Source organism: Molossus molossus, unplaced genomic scaffold, assembly GCF_014108415.1.
Source record: "Molossus molossus isolate mMolMol1 unplaced genomic scaffold, mMolMol1.p scaffold_m16_p_21, whole genome shotgun sequence".
Taxonomy (NCBI): domain Eukaryota; kingdom Metazoa; phylum Chordata; class Mammalia; order Chiroptera; family Molossidae; genus Molossus; species Molossus molossus.
Window position 1 is genome coordinate 8,129,518 of NW_023425357.1, and position 24,007 is coordinate 8,153,524.

The 24,007-nt window shown below is 50.0% G+C and overlaps 1 protein-coding gene and 1 long non-coding RNA gene across 4 annotated transcripts; one reads left to right on the forward strand and one right to left on the reverse strand.

Moving 5' to 3' along the window:
* Positions 1-31: 31 nt before the first annotated feature.
* On the reverse strand, positions 32-19,254 carry C5AR1 (complement C5a receptor 1). Of its 2 annotated transcripts, XR_004961160.1 has the most exons (3): positions 19,116-19,254; positions 6,304-8,315; positions 32-61 (listed from the first exon to the last, which is right to left on the reverse strand). XR_004961160.1 is itself a non-coding variant. In XM_036275538.1 (2 exons), exons 1-2 carry the CDS (start codon positions 19,116-19,118, stop codon positions 7,266-7,268), a joined length of 1,053 nt encoding a protein of 350 aa, XP_036131431.1. In that variant the 5' UTR covers positions 19,119-19,254; the 3' UTR covers positions 6,094-7,265. The 2 variants fall into 2 exon arrangements, 1 of the variants encoding a protein (XP_036131431.1); XM_036275538.1 differs by lacking the exon at positions 32-61 and having other exon boundaries at positions 6,094-8,315.
* Positions 18,297-23,898, forward strand: LOC118639245. 2 transcript variants are annotated; one of them, XR_004961162.1, is made up of 3 exons: positions 18,297-18,492; positions 19,961-20,178; positions 23,788-23,898. It is a non-coding gene; the product is annotated as an uncharacterized LOC118639245 (long non-coding RNA). The 2 variants fall into 2 exon arrangements; XR_004961161.1 differs by lacking the exon at positions 18,297-18,492 and adding an exon at positions 19,537-19,577.
* Positions 23,899-24,007: the final 109 nt, after the last annotated feature.

Genomic DNA, 24,007 nt, shown 5'->3' on the forward strand with positions numbered 1-24,007 from the left:
GATTCTTTTGTGTTTGCGTGTCTCTCCCTGCGTGGCGTGTCAACATAAGAAACATCCAAACCTGTAGAGAATTTGAAAGAGTTTATTTGAGCCAAACTGATGACAATCAGAAGCAAAATCTGAACAGATTGAGAAATGCTCCAGAGAATGGCAGTTTTGCACCTTATTTTATTCATTTAAGTTTTTTTGTTTTTTTTTTGTCATTCATCCTCACCCAAGGATACTTTTCCATCAATCTCCAGCCAGAGCGGAAGGGAAGTAGGGAGGGAGGAAGAGAGAGAGAGACCTCAATGTGAGAGAGACGCATGGATTGGTTGCCTCCCGCACAACCCCGACCCGAACCCGAATCGAACCTGCAACTCAGGCACATGCTCCCGACCGGAAATAGAACCAGAGACCCTTTGGTCCTTGGGTGGACACTCCAACTGCTGAGCCAAACTAGCCAGGGCTGCTCCTTATTTTATGTTACAATCAAAGGAGAAGACGTAAGGAAGGTTACGTGAACTCCATCGGTGGTAGATTAAGTGGGCAGGAGAAAGCAAAGGGGAAATTTCTGGGATCAGCTAAAGAGCAAAATGGAAAGACACGTACTTCTTTACATCGAAAAGGAGATCACCCTGATATTTCAAAGGTATGTTATCTTAGACACAAAAAGACAACAGACAGGCTCAGTTAAGGTAAAGACTGACCTTTGTCAAGGACTCTGGGCCAGGATGTGACTGCCCACCGCGACGCATTTTAGTCAGAAGGTCTATGTTCAGACCGTTCTGTGTGGTTACTTTGGTCTCAGAATTTGTCAGGCGGCCACGCAGGCCTCCTCTGAGCTTCTCGGTGCTGGCCGATTTGGTTCAGCGGTTAGAGCATCGGCCTGTGGTCCAGAGAGACCCTGGTTCGGTTCCTGCTAAGGGCACGTACTTTTCTTTTTTTCTTTTTTATCCTCACCCGAGGACATTTTTCCATTTTTTGTTCAGGTAGAGTGGGAGGGAGAGAGAGGAACAGAGAGAGAGAGAGAAACATCGACGTGAAAGGGACACATCGAGTGGCTGCCACCCGCACGACCGACCAGGGCCGGGGACAAACTGCAACAGGTACGTGCCCTTAGCAGGAACCGAACCCAGGTCTCTCCGGCCCGCAGGCCGACGCTCTAACCGCTGAGGCAAACTGGCCAGGGCAGGGCACGTACTTTGTTTGCAGTTTGTCCCCGGCCCTGGTTGGGTCGTGTGGGTGGCAAACACTCAATGTATCCCTTTCACGTCGATGTTTCTCTCTCTCTCTCTTTCTCCCCAACTCTGTCTGAACAAAAAATGAGAAAATGTCCTCCGGTGAGGATAAAAAAAAAAGTACAAATTGGTTGTTGGACCGAGGAACCTCAAAGGGAAGGGGTAGGGTGGGGTGGGAAAAAATAAACCGAAGAATTTATATGTATATATGCATAACCAACGGACACATACAGTAGTGTGGGGAAAAGCAGGAGGGGGGAGGGAGAGAGGAGGAGGGGGTCAATAGGGGAAAAAGGAGGAACATCTGTAATACATTCAACAATAAAGATAAGTTTTTTTTGTTTTTTTTTGAAGGCTCTGTCTCTGAAGACTAGACTGTTGGAATCACAGACTCTTAGAATGTTGGAATCATAGGTTATTTGACCCAAGGGATCCTACAATGTTCATCATAGGCTATTCGAATCACAGAATTCTAGAATGTCACACCAGGACCTCAGAGTCTTCGAAATATAGGGCTCCAGCTGTTTGATGTCAGAATTTTGTAGATGCTGTAAACATTAGTTAAGGAATTCTAGCTCCGAGTTGTCCAGTATGGTCGCCACTGGCCACATGAGGCTACTGAGCATTTGAAATGTGGTAGCTCCCAGTGAGAGTCGCTGTGAGCATAAAATACACATCAAATTTCCAAGACCTGGTACAAAAACACCGAAACAATGTGACAGCTCTCAAGAATGTGACATCTCTCTCAACATCTCTCAATCAATAGTCATTTTAGTCTGGCCGGTGTGGCTCATGCATCAAGAGGTCACCGGTTCGATTCCCGATCAGGGCACATGCCCAGGGTGGGGGCCCAGTCCCCAGTGGGAGGCATGCAGGAGGCGGCCAATCGATGTTTCTATCTCTCTCTCCCTCTCACTTCCTCTCTCTCTAAAATCAATAAAGGGAAAAAAAAATTTTTAAATAAATAAAGTCATTTTATATTGATTCTGTATTAAAATTAGAATATTTGAAATATATTTGAGTATGAAATATATCACCAAAATTAATTTTACCTCTTTTTTTTTAATTTTATTTCTCTTTGCTTGTCTCTTGCCTGTCTGTGGAAACTGTGAAATTGTGTGTGTGGCTCATGTGACATTCTTTTTGTTGTTGTTGTTCATATAGAGTGGGAGGGGGAGAGAGAGAGAGAGAGAGAGAGAGAGAGAGAGAAACATCGACGTGAAAGGGACACATCGAGTGGCTGCCACCCGCACGACCCAACCAGGGCCGGGGACAAACTGCAACCGAGGTGCGTGCCCTTAGCGGGAACCGAACCCCGGTCTCTCTGGGCCGCAGGCTGACACTCTAACCGCTGAGCCAAACCGGCCAGGGCATCATGTGACATTCTTTCAGACAGAGCTAATCTGGAGTGACACCTGCTGGATGTCCCAGACCTGATGCTGGAGGTCACATGGCACAGATGCAGAGAAGAGGCCCTGACCTGGTCTTGGAACAGGGTGGGGGTGGCAGGGGACTTGGGGAGGGGGGCGCTCAGCTGATTCAGCCAAACCCATCATTCTCTTCCTTTCCCCACCACTTCCTCTTCCAGCTTGTTGAACCAGCAAATTCTTGAGCCCTGAGTTTGGCAATCATCTGGCCCTTCAACCTACTTCCTCCTGGGGCTGGGCAGCACGAGGCAGAGGCTGAAGAGAAGCCGTTTAAATCCCACTCATTGGCCTCCAATGTTTCTAGAAGACTGTTGTGAGGCAGCATCTCCTTCCCAAATCAGGCTGAGGGAAAGGTCTCTGGCTGCAGCTCGCTCCCCAACGCAGGAAAGCTAAAAACGGCCAGGGACAGAGACGGGGCTTGAGGGCGGAGAGGCAGAGGGGGGATCGCCAGGGACAGAGACGGGGCTTGAGGGCGGAGAGGCAGAGGGGGGATCGGGGAAGGGTTCCTGCAGAAACTGTGCCCTGAGGGAAGGTAGAACAGAGACAGGGATGGTCTCTTAGAACAGTCCAGGCAGCTGAGAACCAGACAGGAAGAGAGGCAGGGGCACCCGTGGGAAGGATGGAGGACTGGGACCAGCCGGGCGTGGGGCGGGGAGAAGGGGGCGCCCAGTGTGGGAATGCGAGGGGAGGGGAGGTTTAGGAGAAGAGGCCCAGGTAAGTTTGGGGAAGGAGAGTGGGTGTGGAAGCCATGCCCTGCCGAGAGCTGTGAAGGTATCAGTGAAACTGCAGAGGTGAGAAGGGTGTTCAAGAGAAAACTCCAGCCCAGCTGGTGTGGCTCAGTGGTTGAGCGTCGACCCAGGCACCAAGAGGTCGCTGGTTCGATTCCCGATCAGGGCACATGCCCAAGTTGGGGGCCTGATCCCCAGTGGGGGGCATGCAGGAGGTGGCCAATCAATGTTCTCTCTCATCGATGTTTCTATCTCTCTCTCCCTTTCCCTTCCTCTCTCTAAAAATCAATAAAGGAAAAAAGTTTGTTTTTTTTTTTTTAAAAGAGAGAGCCCTGCCCGGTTTGGCTCAGCGTTTGGAGCATTGACCTGCGGACCAGAGAGCCCCCGGTTCAGTTCCCACTAGGGGCACGTACGAAAGAGAGAGAGAGAGAGAGAGAGAGAGAGAGAGTAAGAAAGAGGAAGGAAGGAAGGAAGGAAGGAAGGAAGGAAGGAAGGAAGGAAGGAAGGACTCCAGCCCTGGCTGGTTTGGCTCAGTGGTCAGATCTGGGGACCAAAGAGTCACAGGTTGGATCCCCAGCCCCGTGTGCGGGAGGCAACCAATCAATGTGTCTCTCTCACATCCATGTTTCTAACTCTCTCTCTCAATCCCTCTCTCTCTCCGCCCTCCGTCCCACTCTATCTGAAAAAAAAAAAAAAAAAATCAATGGAAAAATATCCTCTGGTAAAAGAGAGAGAGGACTCCAGAAAGTCAACATGTAAGGGCAGAGGAAGAAAGTCCAGAGGAAGCAGGGAAGGACCATGCAGAGAGACAGAGGGAGACAGAGAGAACTAGCTCGGCCCGGAGCCGGCCTGGGCAGAAGGCAGAGGAGGGACTTTGGCAGTCGAGGTAGGGGGACACCCAGGTGCCCCCACCTGTGGCTATCAGGTAGCTGGGCTCCACAACCTTGCTGCCAGGGAGTCCGCACAGCAACCAACACTCACCATCAAACCCACACACGCCTATTCTGGAAGCCAGAGCACCTGTCCTCCTACATGCTAAGCACCTTGATTTTTTTTCAAGAGTGGAAGGGAGAGGGAGAAAGAGATAGAAACATCGATGACAGAGAACATCGAGTGGTTGCCTCCTGCATGCCCCCCACTGGGGATCAGGCCCACAACCTGGGCATGTGTCCTGACTGGGAATCAAACCGGTGATCTCTTTTTTTTTTTATCCTCACCCGAGGACATTTTTCTATTTTTTGTTCAGATAGAGTGGGAGGGAAAGAGAGGAACAGAGAGAGAGAGAAACATCGACGTGAAAGGGACACATCGAGTGGCTGCCACCCGCACGACCAACCAGGGCTGGGGACAAACTGCAACCGAGGTACGTTCCCCTAGCGGGAACCGAACCCGGGTCTCTCTGGTCTGAGGGCTGACGCTCTAACCGCTGAGCCAAACTGGCCAGGGCGAACCGGTGATCTCTTGATGCATGGGTCAATGCTCAACCACTGAGCCACACCGGAAGGGCGCTCAGCACCTTTAAACAAAGGACGTACCCAAGGCAGCGGCGAGGGAACTGCAAGGTCCCCAGCCAGTGCCCCGCTGAAGGGCACTCCCTGCGCGCTGCTCTTGCAAAGAGACGGGAAGTCTCTGGTCCAATCCAGCGGCCACCAGCCCCGAACTGAGACGTGCTAACGCGACACACACAGGATTTTGAAGACTTGGTACAAAATAAAAAGTAAGCCCCGGCAGGTTTGGCTCAGCGGTTAGAACATTGGCCTGTGGTCCACAGAGACCCGGGTTCGGTTCCCGCTAAGGGCACGTACCTCGGTTGCAGTTTGTCCCCGGCCCTGGTTGGTCGTGCGGGTGGCAGCCACTCGATGTGTCCCTTTCACGTCGATGTTTCTCTCTCTCTCTCTCTTCCTCTCTCTCCCTCCCACTCTGTCTGAACAAGAAATGGAAAAATGTCCTCGGGTGAGGATAAAAAAAAAAATAGTAAAAGATCTCGTTAATAATTTTGCACACTGATTACATGTTAAAATAAAAATATTTTGGATATATAGAGTTAAACAAACTATATTATTGACTAGATGATTATTATGTTACACATTATATATAGCAATATAATATAAATATGTCATATTAATAGCCGCTAAGGGCATGTACCTCGGTTGCAGTTTGTTCCCAGCCCTGGTTGGTCGTGCGGGTGGCAGCCACTCAATGTGTCCCTTTCACGTCGATGTTTCTCTCTCTCTCCCCCTCCCACTCTATCTGAACAAAAAATGGAAAAATGTCCTCGGGTGAGGATAAAAAAAAAAAGTTTTTAATGTGGCTACTAAAATATTTAAAACCACCTATATGGCCGGTTTGGCTCAGCGGTTAGAGCGTCGGCCTGCGGTCTGAAGAGACCCGGGTTTGGTTCCCGCTAAGGGCGCGTACCTCGGTTGCAGTTTGTCCCCGTCCCCGGTTGGTCGTGCTGGTAGCAGCCACTCAATGTGTCCCTTTCATGTCAATGTTTCTCTCTCTCTCTCTCCCTCCCAAAAAATGGAAAAATGTCCTCGGGTGAGGATAAAAACATAAATAAAAAATAAAACCACCTATATGGCACACATCATATTTCTGTTGGCCAGTGCTTATCTATACAATATTTCTAGCACACACACACACAACACACACACACAACACTAAACAGAAATAGTCTAAAGTCAGCGATACATCACAACTCAACATTGATTTTATTTTCATCATGCAAGTGATGCACACTAGCTTTTTACAGAGTCAGAGGTTACATACTGTACGATTCCACTTATACAACCTTCTCCAAAGGGCAAAGCTAGAGATGGAGGCAGGTGCCTGGTTGCCAGGGGTTCGGGACAAGGCTGAGGAGGGAAGTGGGGGTGGCGAGAAAAGGGTGTCACAAGGGATCCTGTTGATGAAAGTGTCCTTTACCTGGACTGTACCAGTGTCAACATTCTGGTAGTGATTTGGTAACATCATTTTGCAAGATGTTTCTATTGAGGGAAGTAGATCAAAGGGACACAGGACACCTTTGTCTTATTACTTAAACTGCACGGGAGTCTGCAATGATGAAAAATAAAAAGTTTACTTTTTGAAAGTGCAAACAAAGTAGTTTACAAAATAAAAAGACAAATTCCTCTGTGACCCTGCGGCCAGGAGGTGATGGAACAATGATGCTTACCCTCAGCCTTCATGCCTTCCTCATGCTTGTTTCCCTGGTAACTACATACCATCTTTTTACTTTTTTAAAAACCCATTTAGGCAACATTTTAACTTCTTGTTTGTCTTGAAATCAACTCACTTACAGAAGCTTACAAAGCTTTTTCTTCCCTAGTTACTTTTTTTCCCCCAACTCTCCATAAAATAAATACTTAACCGTTTTTTTTTTTTGAAAGGTTATAATGTTTCCATTCCTCTATATTCTATGTCTTTACTGTGTTTTCTTTCTTTAAAAAAAAAATCATTTTTAATTGATTTCAGAGAGAGGAAGGGAGAGAGAGAAGCATCAATGTGAGAGAGAAATATAAATCGGTTGCTTCCTATACATGCCCGGACCAGGGATCAAACCCACCACCTCTTTGTTTACAGACGACGCCCCCACCAACGTAGCTACCCAGCCAGGGCTCTTACTCTCTTTTCTTTGCATCCTCTCTGCCCATGCAAACATGTTGCCGTCAGAGGGTACTCCTGGTATATTGGTGTGTGATTATTTTTCAAAGTCCTTGGATAAAGGTGAAGGCTGTGTGGCCCCAGAGGAATAGTTTGTGGACCTTGGAAAGGATGAAGGGTGAAGGAGAGTTCGCTAAAAACACCAGCTCACACGGGGCGGAGTTCAAAGAAGCAGAGGAGAATGGACCACAAGGCAGGCAGATGGTGGCCGGGGAGGTGCCCCCTCACAGCGCCTGGCTCTTCTGGGCTGGGGTGTCCACTGTGGACAATGTGACAGACCTGGACTCCCTGGTCGTCGACTCCTCGGTCAGCACATACCGGAGCCGGGCAGGGAGGGACTGGAGGAACCGCACGTGGAAGCTCTGGGTGGCAAACACATAGATGACGGGGTTGATGCAGCTGTTGATGTAAGCGATGGAGATGCACAGGGTATCGAAATAGTGCGCGGTTTTGAATACGTCGTCATTCCTGCCGAAGAAGGCCAGCAGCATCCCTGACACCTGGTAGGGCAGCCAGAGGACAAAGAAGCTGGTCACCACGGCCACCACCACCTTGAGCGTCTTGGTGGAGCGCGTGGCGCTGCGGCTCCACGCGCGGATCAGTAGGAAGGTGTAACAGATGGTGAGTGTGATCAGGGGACACAGAAAACCCAAGAGCAGCCGGAGGGTGACCACAGCCCTCTCCTTTTTGAAACCGTTGCTACCGTAGTCGACACTACACACTTTCTTGGTTGGAAAGTAACGCACGTGAACCGTGCGGAACATGAAGGAGGGGATGGTCAGTAGAAGGGCCAAGCCCCAGGCCACGGCGCAGGCCACCCAGGCCATGGAGGCCCCTCTGTAGTTTTGGCACCAGACGGGGTTAAACACCAGGAGAAAGCGGTCGGCGCTGATGAAGGCCAGAAGCAAGATGCTGGCATACAGGTTGAGCAGGAGGAGGGAGGGGAGAATGCGGCAGGCAGCTTCCCCGAAGGACCAGTGGTGATGCTGGAGGGTGGTCACAAACATGACGGGCAGCGCCAGGCAGGAGAGGAGGTCGGCCACTGCCAGGTTGAGAAACCAGATGGCATTGATGGTTCGTCTGGCCTCGCAACTTGTCACCCAGACCACCAGGAAGTTGCCGGGCGCTCCCACCAGGAACACGACTGCAAAGACCACCAGAGCCATAGTGTCCGAGGGGCTCAGCTTAGGGACGGAGGAAGAGTTATCCACTGGCAAACTTTCGTCCCAGGTGGAACCATAATTGTAGTCAGGGGTGAAGGCCTCATCGTACTCCTGGGTGGAATCAGAGAGGCAGAGAGAAGTTGAGTCTGCAGATAGAGGCCTATCACCCCACTTCTTTTTATTTATTTTTATTATTTTATCCTCACCCGAGGACATCCTTCCATTTTTTGTTCAGATAGAGTGGGAGGGAGAGGAAGAGAGAGAGAGAGAAACATCGATGTGAAAGGGACACATCGAGTGGTTGTCACCCGCACGACCAACCAGGACCGGGAACAAACTGCAACCGAGGTACGCGCCCTTAGCGGGAACCGAACCCGGGTCTCTCTGGACCGCAGGCCGACGCTCTAACCGCTGAGCCAAACCGGCCAGGGCTCACCCCACTTCTTTGAGCCTCAGGTTTATCCCAGGCAATGGGGGGACTGCTGAGGGCTGAGAGTCAGCAGGGGTGTCACACTCCTTATTGAAATAGTGACAATTGCCCTGGCCGGTTTGGCTCAGCGGTTAGGGCGTCGGCCTGCGGACCAGAGAGTCCCGGGTTCGGTTCCCGCTAAGGGCACGTACCTCGGTTGCAGTTTGTCCCCCGCCCCGGTTGGGGTTGTGTGGGTGGCAGCCAGTCGATGTGTCTCTCTCACATCGATGTTTCTCTCTCTTCCCCCCTCTCTCCCTCCCACTGTCTCTGAAGATAAATGCAAAAAGTAATAATAATAAATAAAAGAGTGACAACCTTCCATGCTGAATGGACTCCCTGCCACCCTGCCACCTCCTCATAAAGTCCCCAGACTTCCCCACAGTTCAGCTACCAAATGATTGAAGCTGAGATTTGTGACAAGCTGTGGTCACTCTCTGTTCTGATGGGTCAGTGCCCGTGATATGATGCTTGTTAGACATCTTTCAGATCACCAACAAACGGAGATGGTGTAACTAGGGTCACACCTCACCGCCACCATCACCCCCTTCGGCTGCCTCCGCCCACTGGGGCAGCTCGGTGGGCCGTCTGGGGGTGGCTCCCCAGAGAAGGCAGCGGTTGGGCAGGGCCCCATGTACTCAGGAACAACGTTTAGAGGAAGGGGCAGAGGTGGGGCACCAAAAAGTCAAGTTATCAAGACAAATAATACCGTAATGCAATATTTTCAAGAATCAAAAACACACCCTGGCCGGTTTGGCTCAGCGGTTAGAGCGTCGGACCGCAGACCAGAGAGTCCCGGGTTCAGTTCCCGCTAAGGGCACGTACCTCGGTTGTCGGTTGTCCCTGGCCCTGGTTGGGGTCGTGTGGGTGACAGCCAGTCAATGTGTCTCTCTCACATCGATGTTTCTCTCTCTCTCTTCCCCCCTCTCTCCCTCCCACTCTATCTGAAGATAAATGAAAAAATGTCCTCGGGTGGGGATAAAAAAAAATTCAAAACACTTATTCACAAAGATGTACGTATGCCTGTGTTCATATACAATAGCCAAGACATGGAAACAAGCCGAGTGCCTTCCAACGGATGACTGGGGAAGGAAGGTGTGTTACGCGTATAATGGAACACTACTCAGCCATCAAAAAGATGAACAGTTGCCATTTGCTATAACATGCTTGGGTCTTGAGAGTATCCTGTTACATAAAATAAGTCAGATGGACAAGGACGGGAACAGTACAAGGATAAAAGGGGTCAAATACAAGGTGACAGAGGGGACAAGACTATGGATAGGGAGCAGACAGTGGAGTATGCAGATGTCACATTATAAAGTTGTACACCTGCCCCCAGATGATGAGGCTCAGTGGTTTGAGTGTCGTCCCATAGACTGAGAGGTCCCGGTGTGACTCCTGGTCAGGGCACGTGCCTGGGTTTCAGGCTCGATCCCCAGTGGGGGACGTGCAGGAGGCAGCTGATTGATGTTTCTCTCTTACATCAATGTTTCTATCTCTCTCTCCTTTCCTCTCTCTTTAAAAAAAAAAAAAATCAAGCCCTGGCCGGTTTGGTTCAGCAGTTAGAGCGTCGACCTGCAGTCCTGAGAGACCCGGGTTCGGTTCCCGCTGGGGGCACGTACCTCGGTTGCAGTTTGTCCCCGGCCCTGGTCGGTTGTGCGGGTGGCAGCCACTCGATGTGTCCCTTTCGCATCGATGTTTCTCTCTCTCTCTCTGTTCCTCTCTCTCCCTCCCACTCTACCTGAACAAAAAATGGAAAAATGTCCTCGGGTGAGGATAAAAAAAAAAAAAAATCAATAAAACATATTTTAAAGTTGTACACGTGACCCCGGCAGTGTGCTCGGTGGTTAGAGTGTCAGCCTGAGCACCGAAGGGTCTCAGGTTTGATTCCCGGTAGAGGGCACGTGCCCGTGTTGCACAATCCATTCCTGGCCCCCCTGGGGTCCTGCAGGAGGCAACCAGTCAATGTGTCCTTCTCACATCGATGTTTCTCCCCCCTCCCCCACCTCCTTTCACTCTGTCTAACAATCAGTGGGAAAACATTCTCCGGTGAGGATTTAAAAAAAAACAACCCTCCAGCTAAAGAAAAAGCTAGAGGGAGGGAGAGAGGAAGGAAGAGGGGAGGGAGGGAAGGAGGGAATCTCTGTGTGGCTGAGAATGGCTAAGTGTTAACAACGGCTGCAGTTGGCTAATAGGTACCCTCAGGGCTCCTAATATCATTCTCTCTACTTTATTTTTATTTTTTTATTTTATTTTTTTATCCTCACCCGAGGATATTTTTCCATTTTTTGTACAGATAGAGCGGGAGGGAGAGAGAGGAAGGGAGAGAGAGAGAGAAACATCGACGTGAAGGGACACATCGAGCGGCTGCCACCCGCACGACCAACCAGGGCCGGGGACAAACTGCAACCGAGGTACGTGCCCTTAGCGGGAACCGAACCCGGGTCTCTCAGGACCGCAGGCTGACGCTCTAACCGCTGAGCCAAACTGGCCAGGGCTCATTCTCTCTACTTTAGTGTGTTTGAAATTTTTCTGTAATAAAGAACAGAGGTGTCCTGGACGCTTCTTCGCAGACAGAGCTGCCGGGAAGTGTCATCCTAAGAGAAAAACGGTGCTGAGATGGCAGCCGGGCTGGACAGAGCCTCAAATGCCAATCTGCCCCAGACGCACCAGACACGGTGGGAAAACCCCACGCGGGGAATGGAATGATGGGACACGTGCAGCCAGTATTCACGGAGCACCTACTGTGTGGCGGGCATGGCATCAGCCCTTTCGACCATGACCATGACCCTACAAGGAGGTTCTATTAGTTTGCCCATTCTACTGATGAGGAAACAGGCACAGAAGGGGAAGAAGCCTGTTCTGGGTCATGTAAATAGGAATTGTAACCTGTACAGGGTGGGATGCCAACCCAGGCAGCCTGCCCCTGACCATCTCCAAGGGGGGCGATGGATGGGGTAAGCACACATCAGGGCCGAGCTAGCCCATCACTGGAAGCCACAAACCCAGGGAAAGGAGACAGAGAGAAATAAAAACCATTGTTACAGAAAATATTCCGAGCTGGCTTTGCATAGCCTGAATTTATGGGTGGAGGTTTATACCCACCGAATCACCCACCTCGTGGGTTAAATACGATAAAAAATGTTCAAGCACCTAGCAGAGTACCTGGCATACAGGAGGGGGCCAAGATATGACAGCCAATGCTATTATTATTAATCGATATTATGGTTACCGAAGGACTGAGAGCTTTCCCTGAACCAATTATTTTTTTCTAGTCCCTTTACGTCACCCTGAAGTCGGCCAGGCTGATGGTCAGGGTTACTTGCTGGTAGAGCCATATCAGTGGTTAAAATATTCAATGGAGAATGCCAATGTCGGCTGATGAGTGGATGAGCAGGGCATGGCATAGCTGTGCAGTGGAATATTATACAGGCGTAAAAAGGGAACAAAGTACTGATACAAGATACAATGTAGATGAAGCTCAAAAACATGTCCGGTTTGGCTCAGCGGTTAGAGCGTCGGCCTGCGGTCCAGAGAGACCCGGGTTCAGTTCCTACTAAGGGCACGTACCTCGGTTACAGTTTGTCCCCAGCTCTGGTTGGTCGTGCGGGTGGCAGCCACTCGATGTGTCCCTTTCACATCGATGTTTCTCTCTCTTTCTCCCTCCCTCCCACTCTATCTGAACAAAAAATGGAAAAATGTCCTCAGGTGAGGATTAAAAAAAAAAAAAAAACATGTGCTGAGTGAAAGAAGCCAGATACAAATGGTCACATATAGGATTCCATGCATATGACATGGCCAGGAAGGCAAATCTATAGAGACAGGGGTTGGGTCAGTGGTTGCCAGGGGCTGGGGGAGAACAGGGGGTGACAGGTTTCTTTTGCAGGTGCAAAAAATATCCTGGAACTAGCCAGAGAGGTGACAAATGCACAGCATCATGAATGTACCAAATGCCACCGAAGTATACACTTGAAAATGGCCAATTACATATTATGTAAATTGTATTCCATTCAAAAAAAGTGCCGTGTCATAAAGACAAGGAAGGGCTGAGGGACTTTCCCAGATAAAAGGGTACTAAAGAGCTAGGGCCATGTGACATCCTGAACGAGGGCCTGGAGGAGAAAAAGCAAATTCACTCTAAAGGGCATTATTTGGCCCTGGCCAGTTTGGCTCAGTGGTTAGAGCTTCGGCCTGCAGTCCAGAGAGGCCCGGGTTCGGTTCCCGCTAAGGGCACGTACCTCGGTTGCAGTTTGTCACGGGCCCTGGTTGGTCATGTGGGTGGCAGCCACTTCATGTGTCCCTGTCACGTCGATGTTTCTCTCTCTCTCTCTCTCTCTCTTCCTCTCTCTCCCTCCCACTCTATCTGAACAAACAGTGGAAAAAAATGTCCTCGGGTGAAGATAAAAACATTTTTTTAAAAAAGGGCATATTTGTTCAACTGAGCAAGTTTGAATGTGGTCAGTAGATGAGGTAATAGTACTGTGTGGGATGTTCAATTTCCTGACAGATAATTGCCCGGCCCTCACATGAGTGAATTTCCTCGTTTTTGAAAAACAGATAGATTTACTCTCCAATTATTCAGAAAAATAAAAGAGATAGATAGGGCGGGCAAATTTGGAGAATCAGGATAGAGTATTAAAGAGTCTTTTTGTATTATTCTTGCAATTTTTCTTTTCTTTCTTTTTTTTTTAAACCCTCACCAGAGGATATTTTTCCACTTATCTTCAGATAGAATGGGAGGGGGGAGAGAGACACACACACATGCATGTGAGAGAGACACATTGATTGGCTTCCTCCCGCAGGACCCCAACCAGGGCCGGGGACCAAACTGCAACTGAGGTACGTGCCTTTGACCAGAATCAAACCTGAGACTCTTTGGTCCATGGGCCGACGCTCTAACCACTCTAACCGTTGAGCCAAACCGGCCAGGGCATATTCTTGTCATCTTTCTATCAGTGTGAAAATACTTCAAAATAGAAAGTTAAAATTGTTGCACTATTTCCATTGATAAAGAGACCCTGCGCTGAGCCATCCACCCGGGCCATCTCCCCACCCTACCTCCAGCAGCCTGGCTTCCCGTTTTCTACTCTGGGACCCTCCCTGTCCAGGTCCCCAAGGTCCCATCCCGAAAGGGTTAACTACACACAGCAGGAGGCCCCAGACTCTGCTGGGGGGTGGGGGTGGGGGGCCAGGGCTCTGCAGGTTGTTGACTCATGTGAACGTCCACAGAAGGCCACCTTTCCCTCGGTTGGTTTCACAAGCCATCTGCTTGCCATCCTCAGCACTGAATGAGTCAGACCCCAATGAGAGAGCTTCCCCATGCCCACACTCGTCATTGCCTCTCTCCTCAGCTGAAAAAGTTCACTGGGCTCTCCCCTCTCCTGAATGCGGAGAAAATATGCTGATTCAAACACTCTGCGGTTTCCATGCAGGACCTGGCTTGCAAAGTTTAGCCAATGATAGCATCACTAGAAACTGGATATAACTGAAATGTTCAGCAACAGGTGACTAGGCTCAATTAGTGATGGCTCACCCAGGCAACAAAATATTACGCAACAACCACAAAGAAGGATGAAGTTATGCACTGATGTGGAAAGAACTCATCTCAGTGAAATAGAAAAAGCAAGGACCAGAGCTACCAACAAAAGAGGAAACTAACTCCCTCCCTCTCCACCCCTTCATTGTTCTCTGCCTCTCCCCCTTACCCCCTTTATCTCTATCATTCTGTTGATCTGTGAGTGTGTGTGCACATGCTCATGTGTGCACGTGCTCATGTGTGCACATGCTCATGTGTGCACGTGCTCATGTGTGCGCGGTCTGGCGCCAGAAGCAGGCATAGGACACCTGTAACAGGTCCCCCTGGGACAGGGCAGTAGGGCTGGGGCAGGCCTCTGAAGGAAGCTGGGCATCATGTATGTTTTGATTGTTTTTCTTTTCTGTTTTGCATTTATCTTCAGATAGAGCAGGAGAAGGGGGAGAGAGAGAGAAACATCGATGTGAGAGAGACACATCAACTGGTCGCCACCCACACAACCCAACCAGGGCCAGGGCCAAACTGCAACCGAGGCACGTGCCCTTAGCGGGAACCGAACCCGGGATTCTCCGGTCCGCGGGCTGACGCTCTAACCGCTGAGCCAGACTGGCCAGGGCTTGATTGTTTTTCTTGTACGTAGAACCATACTGGTGAATGCACTGCCCATTCCTAAACATGGATCTTATATAGAATCTATAAAAGGATTCATGGGTCTGCATTCTAGGAGTTTTGGCAGATTCTAATAGTTCTTCATCGAACACATATTAAGTGGCTGGGGGGATGCTTCCTGTCATACCTGGCAAGAGGTTACTGTCCGCAAGGAGAGAGAAACCAACAACCGGATGAGACCCGGGAGTGTTCAACAGAGAGGCCCAGCCTGGGGAACCAAACCACAGCCCCGCCCACAGACCTTTCTGCGGAGACCGCAGGTGATGGATGTGCTCCAGCGGGTGCTCCCCAGGTGGTAGCCTCCTATGTGTCGCTGTGGAGCGTGTGAAATGTGCCTGTGCGTCCCAGAGCTGAACTTTTAACTTAGTTGTTTTATTATTATTTTTTCCTTTATTGATTTGAGAGAGGGAGGAAGTGAGAGGGAGAGAGAGATGGAAACATCGATGAGAGAGAACATCCATTGGCTACCTCCTGCACGCCCCCTACTGGATATCGGGCCCACAACCTGACCGGGAATCAAACCTGCGACCTCTTGGTGCATGGGTCGATGCTCAACCACTGAGCCACACCAGCCGGACATAATTTAGTTGTTTTAATTAAATGTCAATAGCTGCCTGTGGCCTTTGGCTACTGTACAGATCAGCGCAGGCCTGGGGGCCCCGAGGGCATCCCTAAGAGCCCAGCACTGTTCTGAGCTCTTTCCAGGTGTGAGTCCATCCATTAACTAATCATAGTATATATGTCACAACAACCACAAGGGCAAAGTACTGTTATTGTGCCTAAATTCCCAAGTGCATTTTTTTGTTGTTATTCTTAATCCTCACTCGAGGATATTTTCCCACTAGTTTCTAGATAGAATGGAAGGAAGGGAGGGACGACAGAGAGAGAAAGAAACATCAACGTGAGAGAGACCCATCGATTGGTTGCCTCCCATGAGACCCCAACTGGGGCCAGGGCCGGAACCTGCAACCCAGGTACGTGCCCTTGACCGGGAACCAAACCACCAAATCCTTTGGTCCTGGGCCAGTCCTTGGGCCGACACTCTAACCATTGAGCCAAACCAGCCAGGCCCTCAGGCCCGTGTTAAGAGCCTTTGTTGCGTGGAGAAAGGGCTTCAGGACAGAAGACGGAAGAAGAGGAGATTGTGCAGGTGAGGCGGGGGGCGGCGGGGGCTTGCTCTAGGGGGGCAGCAGTGTGGAGACACGAGTGGACTGGAGGACAGGGTGAAGGAGGGGACACGGTACTACTCATGAGAATCATCAAGCTCTGTTCTAAGCCCTTTTCACGGATCATCTCATCTAATCCACAGGTCAACCCCATGAGGGTTGTTGCTATTGCAACACCCATTTCACCGATGAGAAAACGAAGGTGACAGTTAGCAGGTGGTAGAGAACTTCTACGAGTCGAACTCCAGAACTTTCTCTGAGCAGCTACCAAGCCTAAAGTGCGGTGGGAGCATGGGGCATGTGTTCAAGGCAAAAAGACATAGGTCGGCCCTGGCCGGTTTGGCTCAACAGTTAGAGCGTTGGCCTGCGGTCCAGAGAGACCCAGGTTCGGTTCCTGCTAAGGGCACGGACCTCGGTTGTGCTTTGTCCCCGGCCCTGTTTGGGTCCTGCGAGTGGCAACCACTCGATGTGTCCCTTTCACGTCGATGTTTCTCTCTCTCTCTCCCTCCCACTCTATCTGAACAAAAAATGGAAAAATGTCATCCGGTGAGGATAAAAAAAAAAAGCCATAGTTCGGAGGGAGGGACTCTGCTACACACGAAAAAAATGAAAGGTCAGTGTGGCTGGCAGGTAGCCAAGATGAGGCTGGAAGATCCACAGATACCATGTTAAAGAATTTGTATTTTGCCAGAAAGTGTGGCTCAGTGGACTGAGCATCGCCCCAAGGACTGAGAGGTCCTGGTTCAATTCCCGGTCAGGGCACAAGCCTGGGTTGTGGGCTCGGTCCCCAGTGGGGGACCTGTAGGAGGCAGCTGATCGATGTTTCTCTCACATCGATGTTTCTATATCTCTCTCCCTTCCTCTCGCTCTCTTAAAAAAAAAAAAAATCAATAAAAACACATTTTTAAAAAAGAGTTTGCGCCCTGGCCGGTTTGGCTCAGCGGTTAGAGCGTCAGCCTGCGGTCCACAGAGACCCGGGTTCGGTTCCCGCTAGGGGCGTGTACCTTGGCTGCAGTTTGTCCCCGTCCCTGGTTGGGTCATATGGGTGGCGGCCGCTCGATGTGTCCCTTTCACATCGATATTTCTCTCTCTTCCTCTCTCTCCTTCCCGCTCTATCTGAATAAAAAATGGAAAAATGTCCTCGGGTGAGGATAAAAAAAAACAAAACACATTTTTAAAAAAGAGTTTGTAGCCCTGGCTGGTTTGGCTCAGTGGTTGGAGCATCGGCCTGCGGACCAGAGATCCCAGGTTCAGTTCCCGCTAGGCCCTAGTGGCTAGGGGCATGTACCAAAAATAATAATAATAATAAAATAGCAAACTTTAAAAAAAAAAAAAAGAGTTTGTATTTTATCGTAGGGGTAATGGGGAGCCCTGGATGGTCTTTGAGCTGCAGAGGGACTCGGTTAGGGTTCGGTTTAGAAAGATCCCTCTGCTGCTGTGAGTGAGACTAGAGGCTGGAGGACTAGAGAGGAGGCTGGAGCAGGGATCCAGGCCAGTGGAGACGGGGGCTAGGATCAGGGTGTTGGCCCAGAAGAGAAGAAAAAGTGGAAAGATTTAAGAGCACAGAGGAGGCAGGACTTGGCCTCCGTCCTTGAACACCTGTGGGCTGTTTCTGGAAGGATCCACCACAAACTGGTGGCCACAGTTTCCTGGGGTGGGGGTGGGGCCGTGACAGGCAGGGCGAGGGTCTTCTCACTTCATACCCTCTGGTGTTTGGGACTATTTTCTAGAAAGAAAAAGAAGTTGAAGCTAACGGTGAGTCCGATTCTGAAGTTCTGTTGGCCCAAGCCAGGTCTCAAACGTGGAATGAGGGGGGTGAAGCAATGCCAGTCCCCCCCCCCTGGGTCCAGCCATGGTGCTCTCCCGTTTCCCCTTTCCCCCAGATGAAGCAAGAAGAGACCCTTGAGCATGCCAGGTGCTAGATCACAGCCCTGCCTCAGCCGGACCGCCCCGGGCCTCGGGGAGCGCGTGCCTGGATGTGGTCTCCCTCCGACACTCACAGACCAAGGGACAGCCTGGCTCTGCCAACAGCCAGGGAAGGACCCAGGCTCTCAGGACAAAGGTCTCCCTGTCTGGGGGGTTCTTACTAAATGCTATTCTTGCTAAATAAATGTTACAATGCAACACAGTTATTTTGCAGACTGGCCCTAAACCGGATGAGTTTGACAGGAACCTAACCTGTTAAGTGTAGCCAGTTGCAAAGAAGAAATCAACATGTAATTGACCCAATAGTGTATATAAGCAGCGGCTCAGCCTTCCTTCCACAGGCAAAGCTTCCGATGTGAATTTCCTCTTCTCCTTTGCTTTAAGTAAAGACAACTATCTTGCAGCAACCAGGACCGGTTCTTGAATAGATCACCCCAAGTGGTGAACCTACTCCGTCCAGTAACAGGGCCATCTCTGCTCCTGCCTCGGTTTCCCTGCCTCTACCATTTAGAACACCTGAACATCCAGGTCAGTAACAACCATTCTTCCAAACTGGCTCTTTCCAGCCTCCCTACCTGTGCCCCTGCCGTTCCTGCTGCCCAGGGGCCTTTCGTGGCCCCTGCACTTGAGGAAGAAAGTCACCTTCGGAGACCCAAGGCACAAATGTCCTGCCCTGGGGAACGTCTGGGTCCCAGCCCGGTGCTTGCAGTGGCTCCTTGACAATCTTACTCCTTAGCGTGTCCCAGCCCGGGAGTGGCAGAGTCTGAGCTGAGGGCGAGGGGAGGTCAGGGGGCAGATGGAGACAGGGAGTGAGGGAGAGTCAGGTGGCACCAGAAAAGAGAGCCTCCCTGGCCGGTGTGGCTCAGCAGTTCAAGCCTAGGCCCATGGACCAAAGGGTCTCGGGTTCAATTCCCGGTTAAGGGCACGTACCTAGGTTGCAGGTTCAATCCCCTCTGGGGTTGGGGGTCGTTTGGGAGGCAGCGAGTCATATGTCTCTCTCATATGGATGTTGCTCTCTCACTCTCTCCCTCCCTCCCTTCCATACTATCTAAAAATCAATGGAAGAATATCCTAGGGTGAGGATTAACCCCCCTCCCCCAAAAAAGGAGAGAGCGCAAAACTTCTGGTATCCATTCCCCTTCTAGACTCACCATGTTCAGGTCTCCCAAGTTCTCCTTTGATTGAAGGTCCTCTCGCCTGAGGGCTGTGGTTTTTAAAGCCCAAAAGGAGGGGGCAGATACTCAGGGAGGAAATGACCCGTCTTTCTCCCCTAAGGTTCTTATTGGTCTGCACACTGTGTTCCCTGGCTGGGGCTCCTTCTATGGGGCAGAGAGAGGGGAGTCAGAGGAAGAAGGTGGGGGCTCAGAACACTGAGGAAGTTCCCTCCTGTCCAAGGAGGGAGGAAGCCGGAGAAAGAGATGGCCGCTCTGCATACGTGTGGCCTTGGTTTCCCCACTTTTTTTTTTTTTTTATCCTCACCGGAGGATATTTTTCCATTTTTTATTCAGGTAGAGTGGGAGGGAGAGAGAGAGAGAAACATCGACGTGAAAAGGACACCTCGAGTGGCCGCCACCCGCACGACCAACCAGGGCCGGGGACAAACCGCTACCGAGGTACGCGCCCCTAGCGGGAACCGAACCCGGGTCTCTCGGAACCGCTGAGCCAAATCGGCCAGGGCTGATTTCCCCATTTGAGACCATCTCTCTCTCTCTCCTAAAGTTCAGGGGTCTATCTGGCTGAAACTCCCCTGGGGTCCTGGGAAGTGGGGATGGTGAGCCCCAGTCTCCCAGCCAGGTTGCTTGGATGCCCAAAGATTCAAAGCAGGTGTGTGGGGGTGGCCCAGTGCTTGGGGACTGTTAAATCTTCTTCCCCAGGCCCTAACCATCCCTTCCAGCCTCCTGTGGAGCCTGGGTTGAGGAAGGAGTCTAGGTTAGTGTCCGATTGCTGCTGTGACAAGCTGAGTGGCTTAAAATAACAGAAATGCACCCTCTCCCAGGCTGTGTGTCTTCTGTTTGCCCTCTTGGGAAGTTTCCACTGCCAGAGGACAAAGCCTGGCTAACCTGCTGGAGGATGAGAGACTGCACCAACTACTCCTACCGCTCCCGGCTGAGAGCGGGTCAACTCCCAGAAGGAGCCCACCCACCACCCAGCTGACTGCAGATGCTTGGGTGAGCTCATCCAAGGCCGAGAACCATCCAGCTGACCTGTAGACTTGTGAGCAACAACAAAACATATTGCTTTAAGCCATTAATATTTAGGGATAGTTGTTACCCAGCTGCCTTAGTCCGTTTGAGCTGCTATAACAAATTACGGGGGGCGGGGGAGCTTAAAGCTTGCAATGCAAAGATACATAGCCCTTAAAACCCCAATCAGCTCAGGCTAGCTGAGTTGCCTGCTTGTGCTTTATGCCAAGTGTATTCTTTTTTTTTTTAATCCTCACCCGAGGACATTTTTCCATTTTTGCTCAGATAGAGTAGGAGGGAGAGAGAGAGAGAGAGAAGCATCAATGTGCGAGAGACACATCAACTGGTTGTCTCCTGCACGACCCCAACCAGAACTGGGGATCGAACCTACAACCCAGGTATGTGCCCTTGACTGGGAATCAAACGCAAGACCCTTTGGTTCATGGACCAATGTTTTAACCACTGAGTTACACCGGCCAGGGCTCCAAGTGTATTCTTTTTCTTTTGTCCTCACCTGAGGACATTTTTGCATTTATCTTCAGCCAGAGTAGGAGGGAGGGAGGAAGAGAGAGAGAAACATCGACGTGAGAGAGACACATCTAGTGGTTGCCACCCACATGACCCCAACTGGGGCTGCGGACAAACCACAACCAAGGTAAGTGCCCTTAGTGGGAACCAAACCCAGGTCTCTCTGAACCGCAGGCTGACGCTCTAACCGCTGAACCAAACTGGCCAGGGCCCAAGTGTATTCTTAATAAATTTACTTGCTTTGCTTCAACGCTGCTGTCGGTCACTCGTCTGAAATCTTTCTTATGAGTGTGACAAGATCCAAGGAGTGGGGAGCCCCCTTCCAACACAGGAGGCTCTCCGCTAACGATGCTACGGCATGGATGACCCTTGAAAACATTATGCTGAGTGAAGTGAGCAGATGCAAAACGACAAATACTGTCTGGTTCTGTGTGTACGAGGTCAGCAGAATAGGCAAATTCGTAGAGGTGGAAAGGAAAGGTCACCAAGGGTTGGGAGGCAGGGAAAAGGGAAGTTACTGTTTAATGGCTACAGAGTTTCCATTTGGGAAGATGAAAAGTTTCTTGAGTCAAATAGGTAGTGAGGGTTGTGCAACAAGGTGAGTTTACTTAATGACACTGAACTGTACACTTAAAAATGGGTAAAATGGCCTGGCCAGTGTGGCTCAGTGGTTGAGCGTAGACCCAGGCACCAAGAGGTCACTGGTTCAATTCCTGGTCAGGGCACATGCCCAGGTTGTGGGCCCGATCCCCAGTGGGGAGCGTGCAGGAGGCGGCCATTCGATATTTCTATCTCTCTCTCCCTCGCCCTTCTTCTCTCTCTAGAACCACTAAAGAAAAAAAAATTTTTTTTAATGGTTAAAATGGTCAATTTTATGTTATGTATATTTTACCACAATAAAATAATTACCCAAAATGCAATCTATTTTTATGGTTGTTTTAAAATAAATTAATAAATAATGTTTAGCTTCTCGATCTTAATCGAACACTTAAATATTGATAAATATAACCCACCAACACAAAAACTATTTGGGGGTTCCTCAGTGATTTTCAAGGGTATAACAGAATCCTGAGACCAACGAGTTTGAGAACTGCTGCTCTATGTGCAGCTGAGGTGAGCCTGAGCGAGCTGCCACCGGTTATTTGTCCGCAAGGATCTATCTGCGAACTCCCAGGAATTAAATGGCAAAGGGAAAAAAAAAAAGTTTAAATGTCTTCTGGCCAAAGTAGACAGGCGACCTCTAGTGGAAATACGATGTATTGCTTGACAATGAAAAATTTCACGACTGAGTGTACACAGTCCGCTAAGATTCTAAAACGGAGGCAGAGACAGTCGTCTGAAATGAGGAATTTATTGCAGTATATTCACTCTAAACCCTGAGCCATGCCTCCTCTCATGCACATTCACACACAAACACAGAGACCCATCGTTACACACACACAATTGCATTCTCAGGCACACAGACACACACACACATCCAGTCTCTCACACAGACCCACATACACACACACACACACACACAAATACTGTCACATCCACAAAGAGGCACAGCCTCACACATGGACACACACTCACATGCACACACAGACACACTTTTAAATACACAGACACAACACACACAAAAACAGTACAGCATTAACAAAGGGGACTTAGTAATGGCCATCATTTTCTATTTTTAAAATACTGTAATGGAAAATGAGTTTCTGCCCAGAGCCATTAAATAAATGTTGAACAAATAATTAAGATGAATCTAGGTTTGGCAGCATGCCCAACTGGAGGTCCATAATCCCTCAGCTAAAGCCCTTGGAGACAGATGCATATCAGAACTCAGAGTCGTGCCCATTTTAGAAAGGTAATTCTGAATGAATGCCATATATTAATATGACACCCCCCAAGGGCTAAAGCAGTCCCCTCCCCATCAAACATGTGAATATATTTGCAGCAAAATGTGTGAAAATTCACACCAAAGAAGAAAAATAGAATATAAATAACTCAGTTGATTTACCACCATGAAACTGGGCCAAAATTACCCCCCACCCACCCAAAATATTTTTTGGTTGTCGGAGCTTTATGGTATTTGGAATTGCAGATAAAGGGTGTCGGGTTCTATTAGTGGGCCCCTCACTGGTGCATCTACATATATTTCTGCTCTAATTGTAAACCTATTCCAAGGGTGGGCATGGGAGAGAAACCACAGGATCCAGGACGGTGACTCTTCACTGCCCCCTCCTGGCAGTCCCAGTCCTTGCAGTTCGGCTGCAGAGTTGGGACATCTGGTAGCTTTGGCCAGATCCAGTGATGGGTCCTGATTGGTCTAAAGCTTCAGAGTAATCTCGCCTTCACTTACCAGTGAGTAGTTCAGGAACCCAAGTCTTTTTTTTTTTTTTTTTATCCTCACCCGAGGACATTTTCCCTTTTTTTTTTTTTTTTTTTTGATCAGGTAGAGTGGGAGGGAGAGAGAGGAACAGAGAGAGAGAGAGAAACATCGATGTGAAAGGAACACATCGAGTGGCTGCCACCCGCACGACCGACCAGGGCCGGGGACAAACTGCAACCGAGGTACATGCCCTTAGCGGGAACCGAACCCGGGTCTCTCAGGACCGCAGGCCGACGCTCTAACCGCTGAGCCAAACCAGCCAGGGCAGGAACCCAAGTCTTAACCAACCAGCTACCACAGGCATTGGTTCTTGGTTGGTCCAGGTTGATGGAATCAAATTGAAGGAAAGCCCCTTGGCTCACCAGCAGGGCCAAGCCTTATATCCAATGGAAGGAAATGAGTTCACAGGTGCCTGGATCTGGGGGCACCCGATGAAGCCACTTGGAGATGAGGTTCCTGTGCACAGAAAGAACTAGAAATAGTTTAGGCCTCTGAGGCGGCAGGAAAGGCGCTGCCCAGATCCTCCTGTAAGAGATCCTGCTGCTGCCCGGCTGGTGTGGCTCAGTGGTTGAGTGTTGTCCCAGGCACCAAGAGGTCACTGGTTCGATTCCCGGTCAGGGCACATGCCCAGGTTATGGACCCAATCCCCAGGGGGTGCATGTGGGAGGCTGCCAATCGATGTTCTCTCTCATCAATGTTTCTCTCTCTCTCTCTCTCCCTTCCTCTCTTTCTAAGAAAAAGAAAGAAAAAAAGAGAGATACTGCTGCTGCAGATACTGTGTGACAGCCCCACAGCGTTGGTGCCAAGGCCATGCCTCCCTTGGACTGCTCCAAATGACAAAACACGGTGGGTACTAGTGCCAGCCCATTACTGTCTGACCCAGGACTCCTCTGATGGGCAACCTTTGTTCAAGGACCACTGTCCCAGTAGACACCTTCCCCCCAGACTTTCTCAG